Genomic DNA, 19647 nt, shown 5'->3' on the forward strand with positions numbered 1-19647 from the left:
TTCCCTCTCCCCCAGGTACAGGCATGCATAGGACGGGGCACAGGTTATCCCTATCGCTGTGCCCTGCACCTGGAGGAAATGGGTGGAGTCAAATAAGAAATAATTATTCTTCAAAATAAATTCCAAAAGTTTAAGCAAAAACATATTATGGGGGATGGCATCAATGGGTAAGGACGTGAGAACAGATCTTATGGTCTCCAGTCCCTCAGCATGGGGGATACTGGAGTAAAGGGCCTCCACATCAAGGGTAACAAGCCAGGCACCGGTAGGTATGCTTATATCATCCAAAATGGTAAGTAGGTGAGTGGTGTCACGTACGTAGGAAGGAAGCGCCCTTACATGGGGCTGCAAGTAGGCGTCCACATATCGACTCTCATTTTCGGTCAAAGGGGCACATCCCGATATAATGGGGAGTCCTGGGGGATCAGTAATGGACTTATGCGTCTTAAGTAAAGCATAGAACGTAGGAAGTCTGGGATTAGGATTCCACAGGAAACGATATGTCGTCCTGGAGATAATCCCCAGTGACAGAGCTTCGTTCAATATAGCCTGAAAGTTACGGTGACTGGCTTGCACCCTCGATGCCGAGACCCTCTCATACCACTCTGAGTTATTGAGGCTATTGTAACACATCCGTTCATATCGGCATGCACTCATGACGACCACGTTGCCCCCCTTGTCCGAAGGTTTAACCACAAGATCGGGGGCAGAGGACAACTCCTGCAGCGCCCTTCGTTGGTCCAAGGTTAGAGGGTCAACCCCTACCGGTAGGGGTTCTATGGAAGCTGCCATATTTATTTCCTTTTAATCAATACCAGTTGCCTGGCAGCCCTGCTGATCTTTCTGGCATCAGTACTGTCTGCATCACACATCTGAAGAAGTCATGCAGCATGCTTGTTCAGGGTCTATGGCTAAAGGTAGTCGAGGCAGAGGATCAGCAGGACAACCAGGCAAGGTGCATTGATAAAAAGGAAATATGGCAGCCTCCATAGTTTTCCTTTAAAGGTCAACTGAAGGATACGAAGTGCTTTTCCCTAAAAAACCTCTGCACAAGTTTTAACACTTTCGTTGTGGGTAAAATCCATTACAAATGGTTAGTGGAAAACTGAAATCTAAGGAATATAGAAGGAGCCATTTCCTTATTGAATACGCTCAGTCCCTGGCTGTAGTGTAGACCCTCCACATTCAGGCCTCCTTCAGACGGAGAACTGAATTCAGGTTCCATTTATATGCAGTCAAATTGCAGCGGTTGTAAAACCATGCATATCGGCGCTTGACATGCAGTGGCGTTACGCATTGGCAGAGGACTGCAACATGCTCAGTCTGAGCAGCAGCGCTCAGATCTCACTCCGGGGGGAGTGGGGTACCACCAGTACTGAGTGCTAACAAGTGCCTGGCCCGTGCAGGAGAGCAGCTGAACGCCTGTCAGTTACCCATCTGAAAGAGGCATGGCTCAGATCTAATCACGGAGATGTCTGAAGTTCCAGTAAGCATGCTGATTCCAACTGATCAATGTTAGTGTCATAAAAGTTCCAATATTTCAGGATGACTCTGGCCCTTACTCAAAAAAAAAACCAATTCACAGAAAAGTCCACGTCACAGCTTCAAATGTGTTTATATAGAGTTCTTTCTGGAATTTCAACTCTGCATGAACATGATTGTGTGATCCACCCTCCTGGTCTAGAGCATCCACATCGACTTAGTGGTCTGAAAGTCAGCATTTCTACTTTGCTCTAAAAGATTCCTTACAGCTTCAAAGCTACTATCCCAGAAAAAAATTGTAGCAGAACATCGCTGAAGTGGCTAAACAAAGCACTTTGTCCTGCTTTTCAGCTTCAAATCCGCTGAACTGGAGATAACAATCTTTGTTTACATTCCAATGTTGATTCATTTGTTTTTAACAAGTAAAAAACACTGAGAAGCTGTCTCTGCTTCAGGTGCACACACAGTTCAGAACAACTCATTGGAAGATGTTAATATATAATAAAAAAGCAGTTGGAATAAAATGCAGGGCAAGATAAAATACACTTTGGAAACTTGTAATTTGTAGACAGACAATATTACTTACGCACAAAAGCAAATATGATAAAAGTATGAGTAATAAGTAGGAAAACACATTTTTATTGAATGTTATGTCCGTTTCAGACCACTTTAAATAGTATTCTAGGTGACATAAGATAAATGTGTGTACAATGTCAAGCATTCCTCCTTTCTTTCCTCTGCCTGAAAGAGTTAAAATGGTGTGCAGTATTGTGGAAAAAATGTATTAGACATGAAAATGTGTTCCGAAAAATGACGTCGTGGGTATCTTCCTTTAGACAAAAGACCGCTGTGGCACCCATATAAAGATGACAACTTCCATACTTCTCACTATAGTTTTCCTTTTGAAGCTGAATTTAGGACAGTGAATGACCTTGGCGTACTCTCCACCCATTGCTGAGTGATATATGTATTATAACTACGGTAGCTGAACCATACCTAAACTGTATTATTAGTGTAACAAACCCCTATGTAAGTAATAATTGTTTCACTGACCACGCTCCAAGTGATTACCCTTCCATGACCTGCTTCTTGCAAGAGAAACTCCAAATGATCTCTACCTCTGCCTAGATTACCTTATATGGCTGACCTTCTCCAATCCTCCTCATCCTTTTGTGTTGACATGCTAAAACACTGAATGGCCTTCACTGCCGTAACTGTGCTCCCCTTTCCAGGTGTACGACTCTGAGCTGGAGGAGGTTCCAGAGTACAGAGGGCTCACCGATTTCTGTGAAACCTTTAAGTTGTACAGAGGGAAGTCTGAAGACAACGATGATCCTTCTGTTGTTGGTGAATTCAAAGTAAGTGGTAACACAGCTTGATTCAGGCATTCCAAAATGTGTTGCAAAGGAGTGTTCTATAATTTCTCTATACCTCAAATTCTCAGTGTTGCCTCATCATGCCAAGATGTGGGAACAAGAATCTGTGGGGGAGGCGGTCAGGGGTAGGCATTGGTAGAGGCCAGGAAGGGCTTGTGTGAGAATAGGGTTCAGGGGCATAACAATGCACCCTGCAAGGGATGCCTCCGCAGGGGGGCCCAGAAGCCACAGGGGGCCCGTGGGGGGAAAAGTTTGAGAGACTGACAGCTATGGACATGGAGAGAAAAAAAGTATTCTGCTCTTGCACCATTGTTATATTGACTGCATGTGTCCACAGCACAGATAAGGACTCGTACAGACTTTGGAATTTGTACACTGTCCCTGCTCCCTAGAGTTCGTAAAAAAAACAACTGTCTCTCACTGCTGCAAAGTTCTGATGACTTCATGTACAACCTTACAAACAAAGGGGTCACATTTTGAAAAAAAAGTTGTAGACTTTCCCCTTTCAGCAATCACTCCGAAAGGATTCCTAGATTCTTATCACACACAGGCTAATGACCTTGTGGCTCTGATTACTTTTACAACACGGAGTGAAGATTGATGTCTTTCTGTTGCTACTTCATTGAGAGCTTTTTGTCTCATACTGAGTCCAAGTTCTTGTAATAACACAATCAATCAGTGACATTCTGAATGTTTTGCCAAGGTTACAGTATTATTATTATTATTATTTAGTATTTATATAGCGCCGACATATTACACAGCGCTGTACAGTGTATATATATATATATTGTCTTGTCACTAACTGTCCCTCAAAGGAGCTCACAATCTAATCCCTACCATTGCCATATGTCTATATTATGTAGTGTAAGTACTATATTATGTACAGTAAATACTATATCTTATGTTCAGCAGGTCATTGTTGTTCCTCCATTTAGCATCGGCTGCAAGGGGCTGGAGGAAGCCCCGGGTTAGTAGATCTAGGGGTAGCATAGATTGCCTGATGTTTCCTTTAAAGGGGAACTTCAGCCTAAACGAACATACTGTCATCAAGTTACATTCGTTATGTTAATTAGAATAGATAGGTAATATAATCCCCTACCCACCCTGTTTTAAAAGAACAGGCAAATGTTTGTGATTCATGGGGGCTGCCATCTTTGTCATGGGGGCAGCCATCTTTTTGGTTGAAAGGAGGTGACAAGGAGCAGGAGACACAGTTCCAACTGTCCTGTGTCCTGATAACCCCTCCCAGCTGCACACACTAGGCTTCAAAATGTCAAATTCAAAATGTCAAAAAAAAAATGCACCAAAACAGCAGAACGAGAACAACAAAATCAGAAATCCAATCATACTTTGCACAGCATCAGGGGAAAAAAAGCCCGGGCAGTTTTCTTCTGTGCAGCTAAAAATGAGGCTTGTATAAGAGAAACAAAGTTCTGATGCTGTGAAACTGTTAAAGAAACACAAAGCCTTTTCAGTGCTGCTGAGTAAATTTTTAGTCACTTTAAGTCTAAGTGTTTTTATCTGCATGGGGAAAACACATTGGTCCTCAGTTTTCCTGTGCAGAAAGCGAGGGGGGTGACGGGCTGGAGGAAGCCCTGGGTAAATAGATTTATTTTTTTTTTACTCAGACATTTTTTATAAAGTTTTTTTTTTTTTTTTTTTTTAACTTGGCTTCAGACCTCGACTCCAGTGTACAATGCTATAGTTGTGCTATCTTTAAAAAGAAAAGTATTAATAAGCATTCTTGTTGCAGGGATCATTCCGTATCTACCCTCTCCCAGATGACCCCAATATCCCCGCCCCTCCTCGACAGTTCCGGGAGCTGCCGGACAGCGGACCCCAGGAATGCGTTGTTCGCATTTACGTAATTAGAGGCATCGATCTACAGCCAAAGGACAGCAATGGACTGGTAAGCATAGCAAAAATCCTCAAAGGAGAAGCATAATTCTGTTTAATCATTTTCTTCTACAGTAAGGTTTCTCTTTACTCTGCACTGAAGGGGTTTGTATGCGGCTGATGCTGGGTAAGTGTGCATTCTGGTTGAGACTCGATGTTAAAAATATTCCTAGCTAATACAGTACTATACCTCACTCTATGTACATACTGTGAACTCTGTATTTAACCACATCACTACTGAGGGTTTTTTCCCCCTTCAGTACCAGAGCAATTTTCACCTTTCAGCGCTCCTTCCATTCATTCGCCTAGAACTTTATTGCTAATGATCACAACAAAGCAATCTATATCTTGTTTTTTTTCACCACCAATTAGGCTTTTTTTGAGTGATACATTTTGCTAAGAATTATTTTATTCTAAATGCATTTTAACTGGAACAATAAGAAAAATGGAAAAAAAATTCTGTTTTCAGTCATTACAGTTTTAAAATACATGCTACCCTAATTAAAACCCACACGTTTATTTGCCCATTTGTCCCACTTATTGGAATGTTAAAATATTTCCCTAGTACAATCTATGGCGCCAATATTTTATTTGGAAATAAAGGTGCATTTTTTTTCAGTTCTGTGTCCATCACTATTTACAAGCACATGTTTTCAAAATTAACAGTAATATACCCTCTTGCCATACACATTAAAAAGTTCAGTCCCTAAGGGTACTATTTATGTATTTTTTACTGTAAAATTTTTATTTGGGTAATTATGGGATAGTGTGGGTGGTAAAGTGCTAATTTTAAATGTATGTGTGTTTTTTTTTTTTTTATTAAAATGAAAGTAGGCGTAATATTACTATTTGGCTACAAGCTGTCCTTGCGCATGATTTCCAGTTAGCGTACTATAAGTATGCAAACAAAGTGTGAACGTGTTACTTTGGTAATTACAGTGAGCACAGGCATCTCATTGATGCAGACGATCATTGACACAGGGACTTGGCTATGTACACACTTGAGATATGCTACGTACAAACTTGAGATAAGTCTTTGGTAAAGGCACGATCACAGACCAATTTTACTCCCTTCCATGTAGTATGAGAACCATACTCTACACAGTCTATTCTATGGAGCTGAACTCCCCATCAGATAAAACTCTTTGCAAGATGCTGTACACAAAGATTCTGTACACCTGCAACAGATCAGTATCTGCAAAAGATCAGTTCCTGCAAAAGATTTGTTCCTGCAAAATGCATTCATAGTTTATATCTGCAGATCCTCATACTCCTTGTTTAACGGATAATCATCTGCAGATCAGATCCACCAAGGATGGATCTTCAGATCTGCGGATGATTGTGTGTATGAGATCTGCGGACTATGAATGCATTTTGCAGGAACTGATCTTTTGCAGTAAATAATCTTTTGAATGTGTACAGCATGTTTGTGTGCAGCATCTTGCAAAGATGTTGATCTGATGGGGAGTTGAGCTCCATAGAATAGACTGTGTAGAGTATGGCTCTCATATTACATGGAAGGGGGAAAAATTGGTCTGTGATCTTGCCTTTTCTAAAGACTTCTATCTCAAGTGTGTACATAGCATAAGAGGGGAGATTAATGCTGTTCCCATTCTTTAATCTAACGGGCGACAGTGAGAACGCGGGAGTGAGCAGCAAGCTGTTGCATTCAATAGACTATTATCTGCTTCCCTGGGCCAGGAACTGAAGTCCTGCAGGACGTAGATAAACAGTCGCAAACCACATAATTGGCAAATGTTAAAATACAGTAACTGAAAGTATATTAACCTTGGGGGAGCCAGACAACCCGGTCTTTAAGCACAGTGGAGCCCACAAACTGCCTAAGAAGTTGGTCTTCACCACTGTGAGTACTGCTGGAGATTTGTGCTGGTTGGTTGAGACTGCTGGTTAGTGGAGTTTTGGATAACCAGGACTCTGCTGTATATGCAATGCCAATGAGGTGATTTACAGTATAAATGTGCATTAAAGATGTGAATAGCAATTTGGCATCTTATTTATGTATTGTATTTATAAAGCGCCAACATATTACGCAGAAAAGAAACTCTTTTCCGTTAAAAAAAAAAAAAAATAGTGGGGCACATGAATAGTGGCACCTTCAGAACTGGGGCGAGCTTGTCCATCGCCCAAGGCAGAGACGCTAACTTGGAATCCAACGCTTGCGTTGTGCGGGAGATCATGGGGAAAAACTGCAAACCGGAATGTGAGACACGTGCAATTCCAAGAGGCCCATGGACTGCAGTGGCCAGTGCGGTAGGGGGCATTTGGACATGTGCTGCAAAACATGCATGATTCAAATTTGCTCCCTGCCTCTTTCAAGCCCTACCACCAATCAGGGTATTATTATTTTTTATTTTTATTTTTACAGTTAAAGAAAGTGTTAATTTTATTTTTTTCTGTCTCATTGGTGACCCAATTCAGTTTACACATCAATCAAGCAAGAAGGGTCATTAGTAGCAAAAGGATATTCTTTTCCAAGTTAGGCTAAGGGCAATACACTGTAGATGCCCAGCTACGCGTGAAATTGTGAATGCTTAAGGGCCTGTTTCCCTAGTCTTGTTGCAATGCGGAAACCGCTCTGCATCGCAAGGAAACTGCAACCAATTCACGTCAATGGAGTAGTTTCCATTGATGCAAATTTACCTACACGATCCGGCGCGATGCAACGCGGGGGAAATTATGGATAGCAAACTGCAGTTTTCCGCAGCACGCAGCCGAGTCCCCATAGCCGCCAACGGGAAGCCGCATGACGCCGAACGCCTCACATCCTATTCGCCAGTGGAAACGGGCCCTAATAGTTACAACTTTTTTTTTTTTTTTTTTACAACCTACAGGCTTGTCTCTCATATTAAAATCATTCAAACCGGGGCCCACTAAGAGCAGCACTTGCTAAAGTGCAAGTGTTTGGTTAGCGGGTTTTGCCAGCATTTTGCAGCATGACTTGTAAAGCCTGGTACACACATCCGATTTTGACTTGTCAATTTGACCTCTTCCATGAAGTATGAATACTTTGAACAGAATGTTTAGGTAAAACTCTGTTGCCCCTCATACTACATGAGTGGTAAAATTGGTCAGTGATTGGCTAATCAAAATTGGATGTGTGTATGCACCTTAAGTGCTGTACCTTGCAAATCCTAGCTTTCCTTTTCTTAGGCATTTGATTTTTGACCTGAGGATCACCTTTGGGTTCTTGATAGTAAATAGAAAGCAGTAGTATAGCTATGAACTAAATTCTTTATCTAAACTGATCACTTGACTCACAAAACAGTATAAAATTGGCATGCAGTGTGACCAACAAAATGTAATTTGTTCTTGCAGATCAAATATTTAGTCCAATGCAGTAGCAGAATGAAATGGAATATTGTTTGTATAATTTTCTTTTATTGGAGTTACAGAATACTTTAATAGAAAAAAATCCATTTGTACCAGAGGCTACTGCAGCAAGTTTAGCATTTCATTTCTTTACTTTCAGTGTGATCCTTACATCAAAATAACTCTCAGCAAGAAGGTGATTGAAGATCGGGAGAACTACATTCCTAACACGCTGAACCCAGTATTTGGAAGGTACAAAGCTCTATGATCTCTCTCCCCTGTACATCACTAGTTTCCAGATTCTAACCACATCCAACCCAATCTCTGATCTGCACAAAACCTTTGTTTGTCCTCCTGTAGAATCATCATCTCATATTAACGTATAAAAGATTTTTCACTTGCTTCACCCCTCCTCTGGAATCCCCTTCCACAACACATCAGTCACTCTCGAACCTTTGGATTCTTTACACCTCCCTGAAAACATACATTCCTGGGGTTTCCACCAGCCCCATATGCACAGATCGCTCCCACGCCGACATCCTCCAATGTCTGAAGCTCCAGTTCCGGTTCCCCACACTTCCGTCAGTCATAGCTAGTCTGACGTAAGAGAAGTGCGCTCGTTGCGTATGCGGCTGCTGGAGAGATGGGTAGAGGTCGCACTTCTCCTGCGTAATCTGGCCCTGACTGGCTGAAGTAACTGGACCTGGTATCAGAGCTGCAAGAAGACAGAGGACGGCGGCGTGGGAGCGATCCGTGCGTATGGGGCTGGAGGAAACCCCAGGTATGTATAAAACGTTTTCTTTATACCAGCTCTGGTTTCCTTTAAGCCATTCCCCCTTTGACCAAGTTGTACTCCTTACTAGATAACCTAAAAGATCACTGCCACTAGGTATGCATATTGTCTTGCAATTTGTTATACATTTTATTCATGATAAATTTGTGACTACCATTAGTCTTTATTTTGTACCAGTGTCAATATTTGGTGTACACCAATGCCTGTATTATGTACCCCATGTTTGTTTCTTACTTTGTACAGAGCCACGCAATATGTCGGCACTTTATAAATCGATAACGTTTGTCAAGTATTCCAGCTTAAAGGGACTTAGTCTCACAACATTTTCACTAAAATCTGCTTCTTAGCATTTGTCTGCACTCACTGAATGATGGGGTACGGTCAGTGAGATGCAGATCATTCCTAATTCATTGCAAACTTTTATGCAGCTTGAAAATGGACCAAATGCTGCAGTTTGTTTTTGGATCGTACAAAATCAGATCGAGAATGTGGTGAATAGGAGTGATGTGCAGAGCATGTGACAGCTGCTAATGCTGTAATTTGGTAGTATAATTGTCATTATCTTCTGTTGATCTCATGCAGAATGTATGAACTGAGCTGCTTCTTACCTCAAGAGAAAGACCTGAAGATCTCCGTGTACGATTATGACACCATCACTCGGGATGAGAAAGTAGGGGAAACCATTATAGACCTGGAAAATAGATTCCTGTCTCGTTTTGGAAGCCATTGTGGCCTGCCACAGACGTACTGTGTGTAAGTAGTGTTCAGTTCCAGGATGGAGACTCCTTTAGGTCGTGTTCAGAGGCCATTGCGTTACGTTGCCTGTGACAGCAGGAATGCAACGCAACTGATCAAGACAGCGGTGCTACACATTATGCTCACGTTGCCTCACAGTTATGCATACAGTCAATGAAAAGTATGCAACAATTTTAGTCTTAAAGGGAACCAGAGATAAATGTTTCACACAAAATAAACACATCAGTCGATAGCTTGTAAAGTGTTAAGTGTGTTTTATCCATTATTGCGCCACGAAAAATCCAATATGGCCGCCGGCTCGTATCCCTTCTGCTTCCGAGTTATGAGCTGTTCTGGATGTGCTGTCTAGGCTCTATGAAACCATAGACAAGCAGGGCTGTTGCTTAAGCCTTTCAGCTGTGTGCTTTCAACTTCATTATTCTGGTATGCTGTGTGGCTGCCTGTAGGAAGTGTCTCTCATAGGAATGAAACTGCACAGATAATGACTGCAGCCACACGTGTCTGTTGTTTCAGAGATTCTTTCTTGGCAGGAACAGCTCCTCCCAGTCATGAGAGCTCTGAGTATGCAAAGCAGGAAAGCAGAGCCACAAGGGGGCGGGCTTGAAAAGACTTCACAGAAGTCTGATTTAGCTGTAATGGTTCCAGGTCAAACCTAGACTGAATGCTCAGTCGGGGATTCTTATCAGAGCGGATAATAGGCAGATTTAGAAGAGAAGAATGAAACAGAGAGCAGGGTAGGTGTTTACGGTCATGTACCCACTGATAAATGCAGTAAAATACATGAGGGTGCTTCTTCTCTGGTTCTCTATAAAGAAAACCTGTAAGAAAAAAAGTGCTCTGGGTGGTTGGATGGTACTTGCCTCAGGAGAGGGAAGTCTCTGGATGCTACTGAGGCTTCCGCTGTCCTCCTTTGCCGCCCTGTTCCAGTGTCCGCTCCCATGGACAGCACATGGCAATATTTACATCTGCATTCCTGCACAGGTGTGCAGTACCAGCCTCCGCTCAGGCTTTGACTGAAATAGCAGTGTCTGCTCTACTGCGCAGGGGAATCATAGGATTTATGGGCTGGTTAGTACCTCAGTACGAAGTACCGAGGTACCCCCCGAGCACTTTTTCCCCCTGCAGTACACTTTAACACAACTGTTACACCACACTGCAACACACCAATGTAAACGTGGCCTAAAGAAATGTAGTGTGTGTTATATTGGTTTCATCGTGCTAAATACAAATTAAAATCTTTTATCAGAAAAATGTGAAACTTTAAATGAATACATTGCCTTCGTTCCGAGCTTCACCTGTTAGCACAAGCGGTATGTTAATTTGTAAATAAAGGTTCTGGTGTCTTCAGTTATCACTGAGGTAAATAAACCTAGTTCCAGTTTATTTGGCAAGTTACTGCAGTTCTGTAAAACATCACACCATGCTTTGCTTTTTCATTTCCAGCACACACAGACAGGCAGTGTCAGGAATGAACAAGTTTATGGCCTGGTGCACACCAAAACCCGCTAGCAGATCCGCAAAATGCTAGCAGATTTTGAAACGCTTTTTCTTTTTCTGTAGCGTTTCAGCTAGCGTTTTGCGGTTTTGTGTAGCGTTTTTGGTGTAGTAGATTTCATATATTGTTACAGTAAAGCTGTTACTGAACAGCTACTGTAACAAAAAACGCCTGGCAAACCACTCTGAACTGCCGTTTTTCAGAGCGGTTTGCGTTTTTCCTCTACTTAACATTGGAGGCAGAAACGCATCCGCAATCCAAAAAATGCCTCAACCCGGAAGTATGCGTTTCTGCAAAACGCCTCCCGCTCTGGTGTGCACCAGCCCATTGAAATACATTACCCAAGCATATCCGTAGCCGCAAGCGGATTGCAAAACGCAGCCGAACCGCTCTGGTGTGCACTAGGCCTAAAACTGTATAGACAGATCCCATGCAATCATGCAGTATTACAAGTGCCATCTAGTGGCCAGTAGTATGAACACCACAGGTTTCTCACTTCACTATCATTACATGAACAAAGCCTCACAATCTTTCTCAAACCTTTAGAGTAGTGTTAAGTTGTAGTAAAATATTATTTTATTTTACTACACTTTTATCAATATTAGTACATTTTACCGATTTATTCTACTTCCAAATTGCAGCCCAAATTTCCATGTGCCCCTTTTCATGCATGCTTGCCTCCTCTGTTACATGACATGTTTTTTATCTGCTGGAATCTGGTAAGTTCAGTAGTGTTTTGTTGCTCTGAGTCTTATTACATAATAACTAATCAATGCTGTTCTTGATGTTGCATATTCTAGCACCGGGGTAAACCAGTGGAGGGATCAGCTGAAGCCCTCCCAGATCTTGCAGAATGTGGCCAGGTTAAAAGGCTCCCCTCCGCCAGTGTTCTCAGACAGCGGGACCAAAGTGAAGTTCTCAGGAAGGGAGTACACGCTGGAGGACTTTGGTAAGAGAATTAGCTGTAAAACGGTAATAAGTAGGGATGGTCAATGAGATGCCAAGTTTTTTTTTTTTTTTTTTTCAGTTGAAGCAGCATTATGCAAATGATGCATATAGCTTGAAGATGGTCCAATCAAATTTTGCCTCAGGATTTGATTGGTCCATTCTCAAGCTGCATATACTGTATTTGCATACAAAATGTGCAAAATGCTTCATCAACTCAAAACTTTGCATCTCATTGACCATCCCTAGTAATAAGTCTTTCAAATGTAGACCTAGACCTGTTTTTGTGCTGCAAGCCAAGCAGGATAAGAAACTTCAAAAAATATTCTGTGCTTCAGTATTTTTTCCTGCTCCTTTTTGAATTGCATACCTCCAAACTTTGAGATGAAAAAGGAGTAACACTTAAGCCACACCCCCGATCACGCTCCCGTCACACATACCATACAGATTTCATAAGAAAAATATGTTTTATAATTCAAACCACATTGGTCCTTTCTATCCTGGTTCATTTCCTTTATATTAACATTTTAAAATGGGTTATATATCAAATTAAAGGATGGGAATAAAGTTTAGAGTCAATCAAACACATTTTTAGTAGAGAAATATATATATTTAAATAGAAAGAGGGACAAAGTCCTGAAAGAGGGACAAATAAGGAGGACAGAGGGACAGGCCTCCGAAAGAGGAACAGTTGGGAGCTATGGATTTTCTCCTGCAGTTTCACTAAACGTAGCAATTTTTTCTCCAGTTATTTTGAAGCACACCTGAAATAAAAATAAATCTCTGAGAACTCCCCACCTGGGCGTTCTTCAGTGCCCCATAAACTCCATGGTCAGTTAGCTTCGATGGCCTCCTTTTCAGTCTTGGTTCTGTGCCCCTACTTGTATGAAGGGTGCTCAATCTAGCCGCTTTCTTCTAAAGTGTACAGTAAAAAACGGACTCTGTGCCAGCCTATACCCTATCCTCAGTATGTGAAGTGCTGGTAATCGGGGGCATAGCAGGGGGGGCTTAGAGCTGTAAGGGGGTACCAACTACTACTTCACTCCCTCCAATAAAGTAGTCCATCCTTCAGTCAGGTGTTTGTGGCTACACTTGTTATGGGTGTGAAGATTATGATAACTCTTGTTTAATGACCCTTGTAAGAAGGGCCCCCGGGCTGTGAGGGTCACCAGAGATAGGCAAGAAGGAGAGTGTGAACATTGGGGGCCCCATCAGTTTTTCTGGGGGGCCCCATGACTTGTAGTTATGCCCGTAGTAATAATCCTAGCGGGGAGGATAAGTACTGATGGATTCCACTTTCAGATCACCATTGGAAGCTCTTAAATGGACTGCATTGTATAAGCTTGCTTTTAGAAAACCCAATGTGCACAAATCAATAACCTGTATAACTGATCTCCCTATTCTTCAGAGACCAACAACAGGATTCACCAGCACCTGGGACCTGCCAATGAGAGGCTGGCTCTGTACGTCCTGCGAGGCCAGGGGCAGGTGCCAGAACATGTGGAGACCCGGACACTGTTCAGCACTTTCCAACCCAACCTCCCTCAGGTCAGTTGACAAAGAGAAAACCAACGGTTTTGCACTATGAAGGCAAGTAATCCTGATGGTGAGAAATAAAAGGGCCACATATGGTAAGCAGACAGATTTAAATGTGCTACAGTACTGACATAGACTGTTCTACAAATAGGAGCAACAGAGATCCATAAGGCCTTGTATAAAGGAGCAGTAGAAAAAGCGGACAATTGTGTCTAATTACACTTTCGTGGCTTTTCCTGTTTATGAATGGGTATGTTCAATGAAATGCAAATAATTCTGAGATAATTCAGGTATACGCAGCGGCGGACCTGCCATGAAGCCACCAGAATCACGTGGTTCAGGCAGAAAAATCTAAGGGGCCGCGTATGGGCAAACAGTTTGGGCCACCTGGTGCCTTCCTCCTCTCTCCTGCCTGCCTTCCTGGCACACACCCTACCCTCATCCCTGCTTCCTCGATTTTCCATCCTTATTCGGCTGGTGGCACCTGCCGCCCTTTCTTATATCATAGGGCATGCTACAGTAATACCCCAACACCAGTGAGAGCTCACCATGGTTAGTCGGAGGGGAAGCTTTTGCATGCGACCAATCAGGCGGGCGTGCTGGCACTAGACTGGCCAATCGCAACCGTCTGCTGCTCATTTTGTGAACTGGTGCCTATTGTCTTGCTGGCGGGCCCACGTCACTGTCATTGGACAAATCACTGCACTCGATCAGTAGCAGTGACATCCAATAGGTCCCTGCTAGTGATGGATTTATATTTTCAGAGTTTCCGGGGGTACATCCTTCACAGTTTGCTTCAGGCTGATTTTGAATCGTACAGCACCCAAAAATGTTCAGCTTCAGTATAGGTAGGTTGTTAGCCAGGTATAAGTGCCAACCTGCACAGGGTAGCCAGGTATAGTTGCCCCCAGTATAAGTAGCCAATGTTGTTGCCCCCAGTATAGGTAGCTAGTATTGTTGCCCCCAGTATAAGTAGCCAATGTTGTTGCCCCCCAGTATAAGTAGCCAATATTGATGCCCCATGTATAGGTAGCCAGTATAGTTGCCCCAGTATAGGTAGCTAGTATAGTTGCCCCCAATATAGGTAGTATAGTTTCCTCCAATATAGGTAGTATAGTTGCTCCAGTACAGGTAGCATAGTTTCCCCCATTATAGGTAGCTTGGAAGGAGGGGCAGCAGGCACAGCAGGGGGGGGGGGGGGGCGCAGACCTTCATTGCACAGGACTTCTCCGCCTTCAATGCTGATCATTGTGCTTCCGCTAATCAGGAAGCACAGCAGTGAGCGACATTGAAGGTGGAGACCTGCAGCACGCAGTGCTCCGACGTCTGGAACATGGAAGCGGTAAGTCCTTCCCTGCCCGCTGTGCCTGCTGCTGATCTAATATCTGAGAGGGGGTGCATGGAAGGAGGAGGGTACCGAGGAGGGGGGTCTGGCCCCCTCCCTGCCACCGTGCCTGCTGCTGCTCTTTGCTGCAATGCTACCCCCTCCTGCTCATGGCATCGGGCCCCCTTTACTTTGCGGCCTGGGGCAGTAGGGATGCTGCCCTAACGCATGATGCCGTCTGAAGAAGCGGCGTTGCATGCGGTCAGCACCCTACCTACCACATTTCCACAAATGGGAACCACTGACTGAACCGGGGGTTCCCTAAAATCCCAGGGTTCTCTAAAGAACTTAGCTGGGGTTCCCTGGCATTTTTCCCCTTTGAGGTGAGCTGCCTCAGATGGCAGATGGAGAAAGTTTCACAATTACATCTCTAGCTTCTCCATGTCCTCTTCACTCATATTCTGCCAATCCTGAATTCTAGCTTCCCTACTTGTTCTTCACTATTGCAATGGCCACGGCACATTACACTGGTGATGAATAGAATATAGCTTGAGGGATGCCAGAACTAAGGACTTATACAGCAGATAAAAGAGGATATAGAAAGCCCTAACATTGGGCAACTATAATAGGGAGTGCAATGGTGGAGGGCATCATATGGAAGTCCTGAGGGGCCACAAAGAACAAGCTCAGTCCTGAGGGGCCACAAAGAACAAGCTCAGTCCTGAGAGGCCACACTGATTGAATGTGTGTACTTAGCTTTACATAATTGGCGTAACTTTATAAATGAATCCATTGGACTATATATGGTTATCTACAGGAAATGCCATAGCTTTTTTTTCCCCCTAATTATGCAAATTTTTCTTCATTCCCTCAATTTGCATTATTTTTGCAGGGGAAACTGGAAATGTGGGTTGATGTTTTCCCCAAAAGTTTAGGACCTCCCGGACCTCCCTTTGATATCACTCCTCGAAAAGCTAAAAAGTAAGTGATCCATTAGATTCTTTGCAATAACCGGTTTTATCACACCTTGAAACTAATTATAAAGACAAAAAAAAAAGTCTGGTCTCTAGACAAGCACACTATAAACTACAGGCAAATATTATAAGTTGTGTTGTCAGCCTATCTAGATATGGAATACAATAATATTGAAGTCTAAAGGGAGACGCTGCCCAAAGCAAGCTATGAAGTAACTTCCAGTGCCCAATTTGCATGAGATAAATGAAGGCTTAAATCTAGTTTGACCAAAGCATACAATATGGTTTGTGCTAGTCCTTAACCCATTAGCAGCTTCAAAGGAATGATCTTGTTTGAGGTAAGTGCATTGCTTTTGACCTCAGCTGGCAGAATTCGTTGTGCTGTAAATTCTTGGAATGCTTTGTCTCTCTTCTAGCAGAGGCTATAGAAACTGATAGCAGAAGACCTTGTCTCACACTGCCCCCTAGTGACAAGTGGCCATGAATACACATTACAGCAGTACTAATTAGTAGCAAGGAAATGTAACAAGAAATAAAAAGCGCTCAAATAAATTGGCCTGGAGCACTTGCAAGCCTCTAAATTGGCTGCTAAAAAAAACCTGTAGCAAGAGAAATACAGCACCTGCCATCTTTATAACCTTATTAGAGTGGAACTGTAGCGTTCATTCAGTAGAAACTGGTTTCCATATTGTTTATTGCCCATACAGTTCTTACTTTAAAACAAAATAGAATGTCTCTGGTCAGGGGCGTAACTAGAAATCACGGGGCCCCCCCTGCGAAAATTTGGATGGGCCCCCCCACATAGGTGCCAAGTAATCGTAATGGGGCAACATTTCACTCTAAAATAATTGTAACGGGGCAGCGTTTAACCATAAAATTGTAATGTAGCAGTGTTTTACCAGAAAATAATCGTGAAGTGGGCAGTATTTACCAGAAATGATCGTAATGTGGGCAGCATTCACCAGAAAATCATAAAGTGATTAATTTTCAGGCAAGCAATTGACAGCTTCTGTTTTGTTGTCACCTTGCACAGCAAATCTAGCTGCAAACAGCTTCAACTGTATATGATTATTTCTTCTTTTGATACAATGACAGCAACCATGTTCTGCTTGTCACATTACACAGGCAAGCTGATAGCAAATCCAGCCCTCAGCTCAATCCCCTCTTCTCCTCCCCTCCGCCTCTGAAATCTCTGGCTAGTAACACCTCCTCCTCCTGAACAGACTGAGCTCCCATAAGCCCTTGCTACATGGGTCTAAGAGTGCCAAGGCACAAAAGCAGCTGTGGGCGAGGCTTGTTTAGTTTATAGGGAATTTGAGTATTTAAAAAAAAAAAAAAAAAGGTATTTGGCTTGAGGAATGCCCTATAAACTATATGAAAGGAACACAATTATGCAAGAAGTAAAAGCTCATCTTGGATTCACTTTAAAAGGAACAAAAGTGGAATTGTAACCCTACCGGTCACATGATTTTCTTTTACAATAAAACACTTCTGCATCGCATTAAATCAGGGAAACGCATATTTTTCCACCCAAGGTACAGTTGTGATTCAGTTAATGTATATAGTGTAATGTATGCATTATTGTAGTGTAAAGTCGCATTACTACTGCTATATGGCGTATCTGTTATGTTGGAGGAGAGTGTTTCATAGATGCAGATAGACGCCCAGTATAAAAAGTTGAACGCTTAACTGAGGAAAAATATGCAGAAATATATCATACACCACCATCAGGTAATGCAGCTTAGAGCACAGTGAATACAGGAAATGACAAATCCATAAAGATTACCATCTTGTTTTACACACAGTGACATCTTGTGGTTGTTTTATTATACTGCAGTGAACCAGAGACGAAGCACCCTTGTGTATTTTACCATAGAAATCAGTGGGAACATTAGAGAAAACATTTACCATGCTCTCTGTTCCATCCTCACTGCTAAAAGTGTCTGTTATCTAGCTGAGATAAGAATCCCGGACTGAGCATTGATTCTGGCTTTGCTATAATGACTCAGCTATAATGATTCCTGAGCAAAGCCAGCAGGGGGCAGGCTTGGACTTGAAGACAGCAAAGAACACAGTCTCAGCTATAATTATTCTGTAGCAAAGCCAGACCGACTGCTTAGTCGGGATTCTTATCTTAGAGGTGATAACAGGCAAATTAAACAGAGAACAATGTAACAAAGAGCAGATTAGGTGTTTACTGTCATGTTCCCACTGATTTATAAGGTAAAATACATGAGGTTGCTTCATCTCTGGTTCTCTTTAAGGCAATAATCCTGATCTAGATCTACCGGTAATATCCTGTGCCCTGGAATTGTCTTTGTTGTTGTAGGTATATCCTGCGTGTCATTGTGTGGAATACTAAAGATGTGCTGCTGGATGAGAAGAGCATTACTGGGGAGGAAATGAGCGACATCTATGTCAAAGGGTGAGCACTCTACTTACCTGTAAACCCGTTGGCACTGCCCAGCGGTAATCACTGACAGTTTTAGGCACAGTTTTGTTTAAATGATGATCTGTTGGAATTTATTCACCTGGCAACACAAAGTTACAAATATTTAAAGTAGACCTGAACTCAGAACTCCTCTCTGCTGTAAAAGATGCACAACAGCATAATAACCTCTAACCTTCCTGGCGGTAAGGCCCCCCCCCCAGACCCCATGCGCTGCCTGGCCAATCAGTGCCAGGCAGCACTGAGGGGTGGATCGGGACTCCCTTAGACGTCACGACGTCGGTGACGACATCCTGCCCCGTCGCCATGGCGACAGGGAAAGCAGAACAAGATTTCCTGATCAAAGATCGCCGGATCGAAGCCTAGGGCTCGCTACATGATTTAAAAAAAAAAAATTTTTTTTAAAATAGTGCTGCGCTGCCCCCTGGCGGGTTCTAATAGACCGCCAGGAGGGTTAAGGCTGTATTCACAGTGGGACGTTGCGTTTTAATGCAACGTTAAAGTCGCAACGTGTCTGCGGTAAGAAGTAACGCACATCAAGCAGTGAGTTACCAGAACGCAACATTTTTTTTACCGCGACTTTAACGTTGCACTGTGAATTAGCATTGCAGTGCGGTAAGCTTGTAAGTGTTATAAGACTTTATAACGTGTAACAATAACATCCCACTGTGAATGCGACCTTAACAAAAAAACATGCATTTGTTACAGGTCATACAAATCCAAAAATCTGCAAAGTTTCTACTTCCTGATTCATGGAAGCAGACATATTGTTTACATCCTGTGCTTTCAAATGAGCTTATCTGCCATCTCTCCCATAGGCAGTCATGTGACACAGGGAAGGATCAAATTACAACTTGTGATTAGACACCAATGAGGGGGAATTAAACAGGCTAAACTCTCTAAATACATTCAGAGTGCATTTCTCTGTTTTCCTTCTGTTCTGCGCAAGAGTTCAGGTCCACTTTAAAAATGGTTTCCATTGTATCCCAAAAAATGTGATGCCTCAACAGCCCTCCACCCCTATCAAAAAATATGCCTGGGAATTAAGTTTGGCCAGACACGCCCCCATCCACATCCTGGTTAGAGGGTTGTTGAGTTACATTCCTCCTTCCTGGCAGCTGGCTTTTAATTTGGTTTAGGGTTTTATTTCTGTTTAATGAAAGCCCAACATGAAAAAACTTATGAGAAGAATATTTGTATCCTCAAACTTCTTTAGAATGTTTCATTTTCTGTGTATCAGCTAAAATAAAAGTATTTTCAATGTTGCATTGTCTCATATGACAGTCTTTCA

General features: G+C 42.7%; 1 protein-coding gene across 1 annotated transcript in view; it reads left to right on the top strand.

Moving 5' to 3' along the window:
* The window catches only part of MYOF (myoferlin), a 225995-nt gene that overhangs the window by 181885 nt on the left and 24463 nt on the right, over positions 1–19647 (top strand). Inside the window, 8 exon segments of the mRNA XM_068258907.1 lie at positions 2715–2840; positions 4612–4767; positions 8245–8336; positions 9460–9630; positions 11929–12077; positions 13482–13621; positions 15826–15914; positions 18237–18332. Of these exon segments, the coding sequence (XP_068115008.1) occupies positions 2715–2840; positions 4612–4767; positions 8245–8336; positions 9460–9630; positions 11929–12077; positions 13482–13621; positions 15826–15914; positions 18237–18332 (1019 nt within the window).

This window comes from Hyperolius riggenbachi, chromosome 10, assembly GCF_040937935.1.
Source record: "Hyperolius riggenbachi isolate aHypRig1 chromosome 10, aHypRig1.pri, whole genome shotgun sequence".
Taxonomy (NCBI): Eukaryota; Metazoa; Chordata; class Amphibia; order Anura; family Hyperoliidae; genus Hyperolius; species Hyperolius riggenbachi.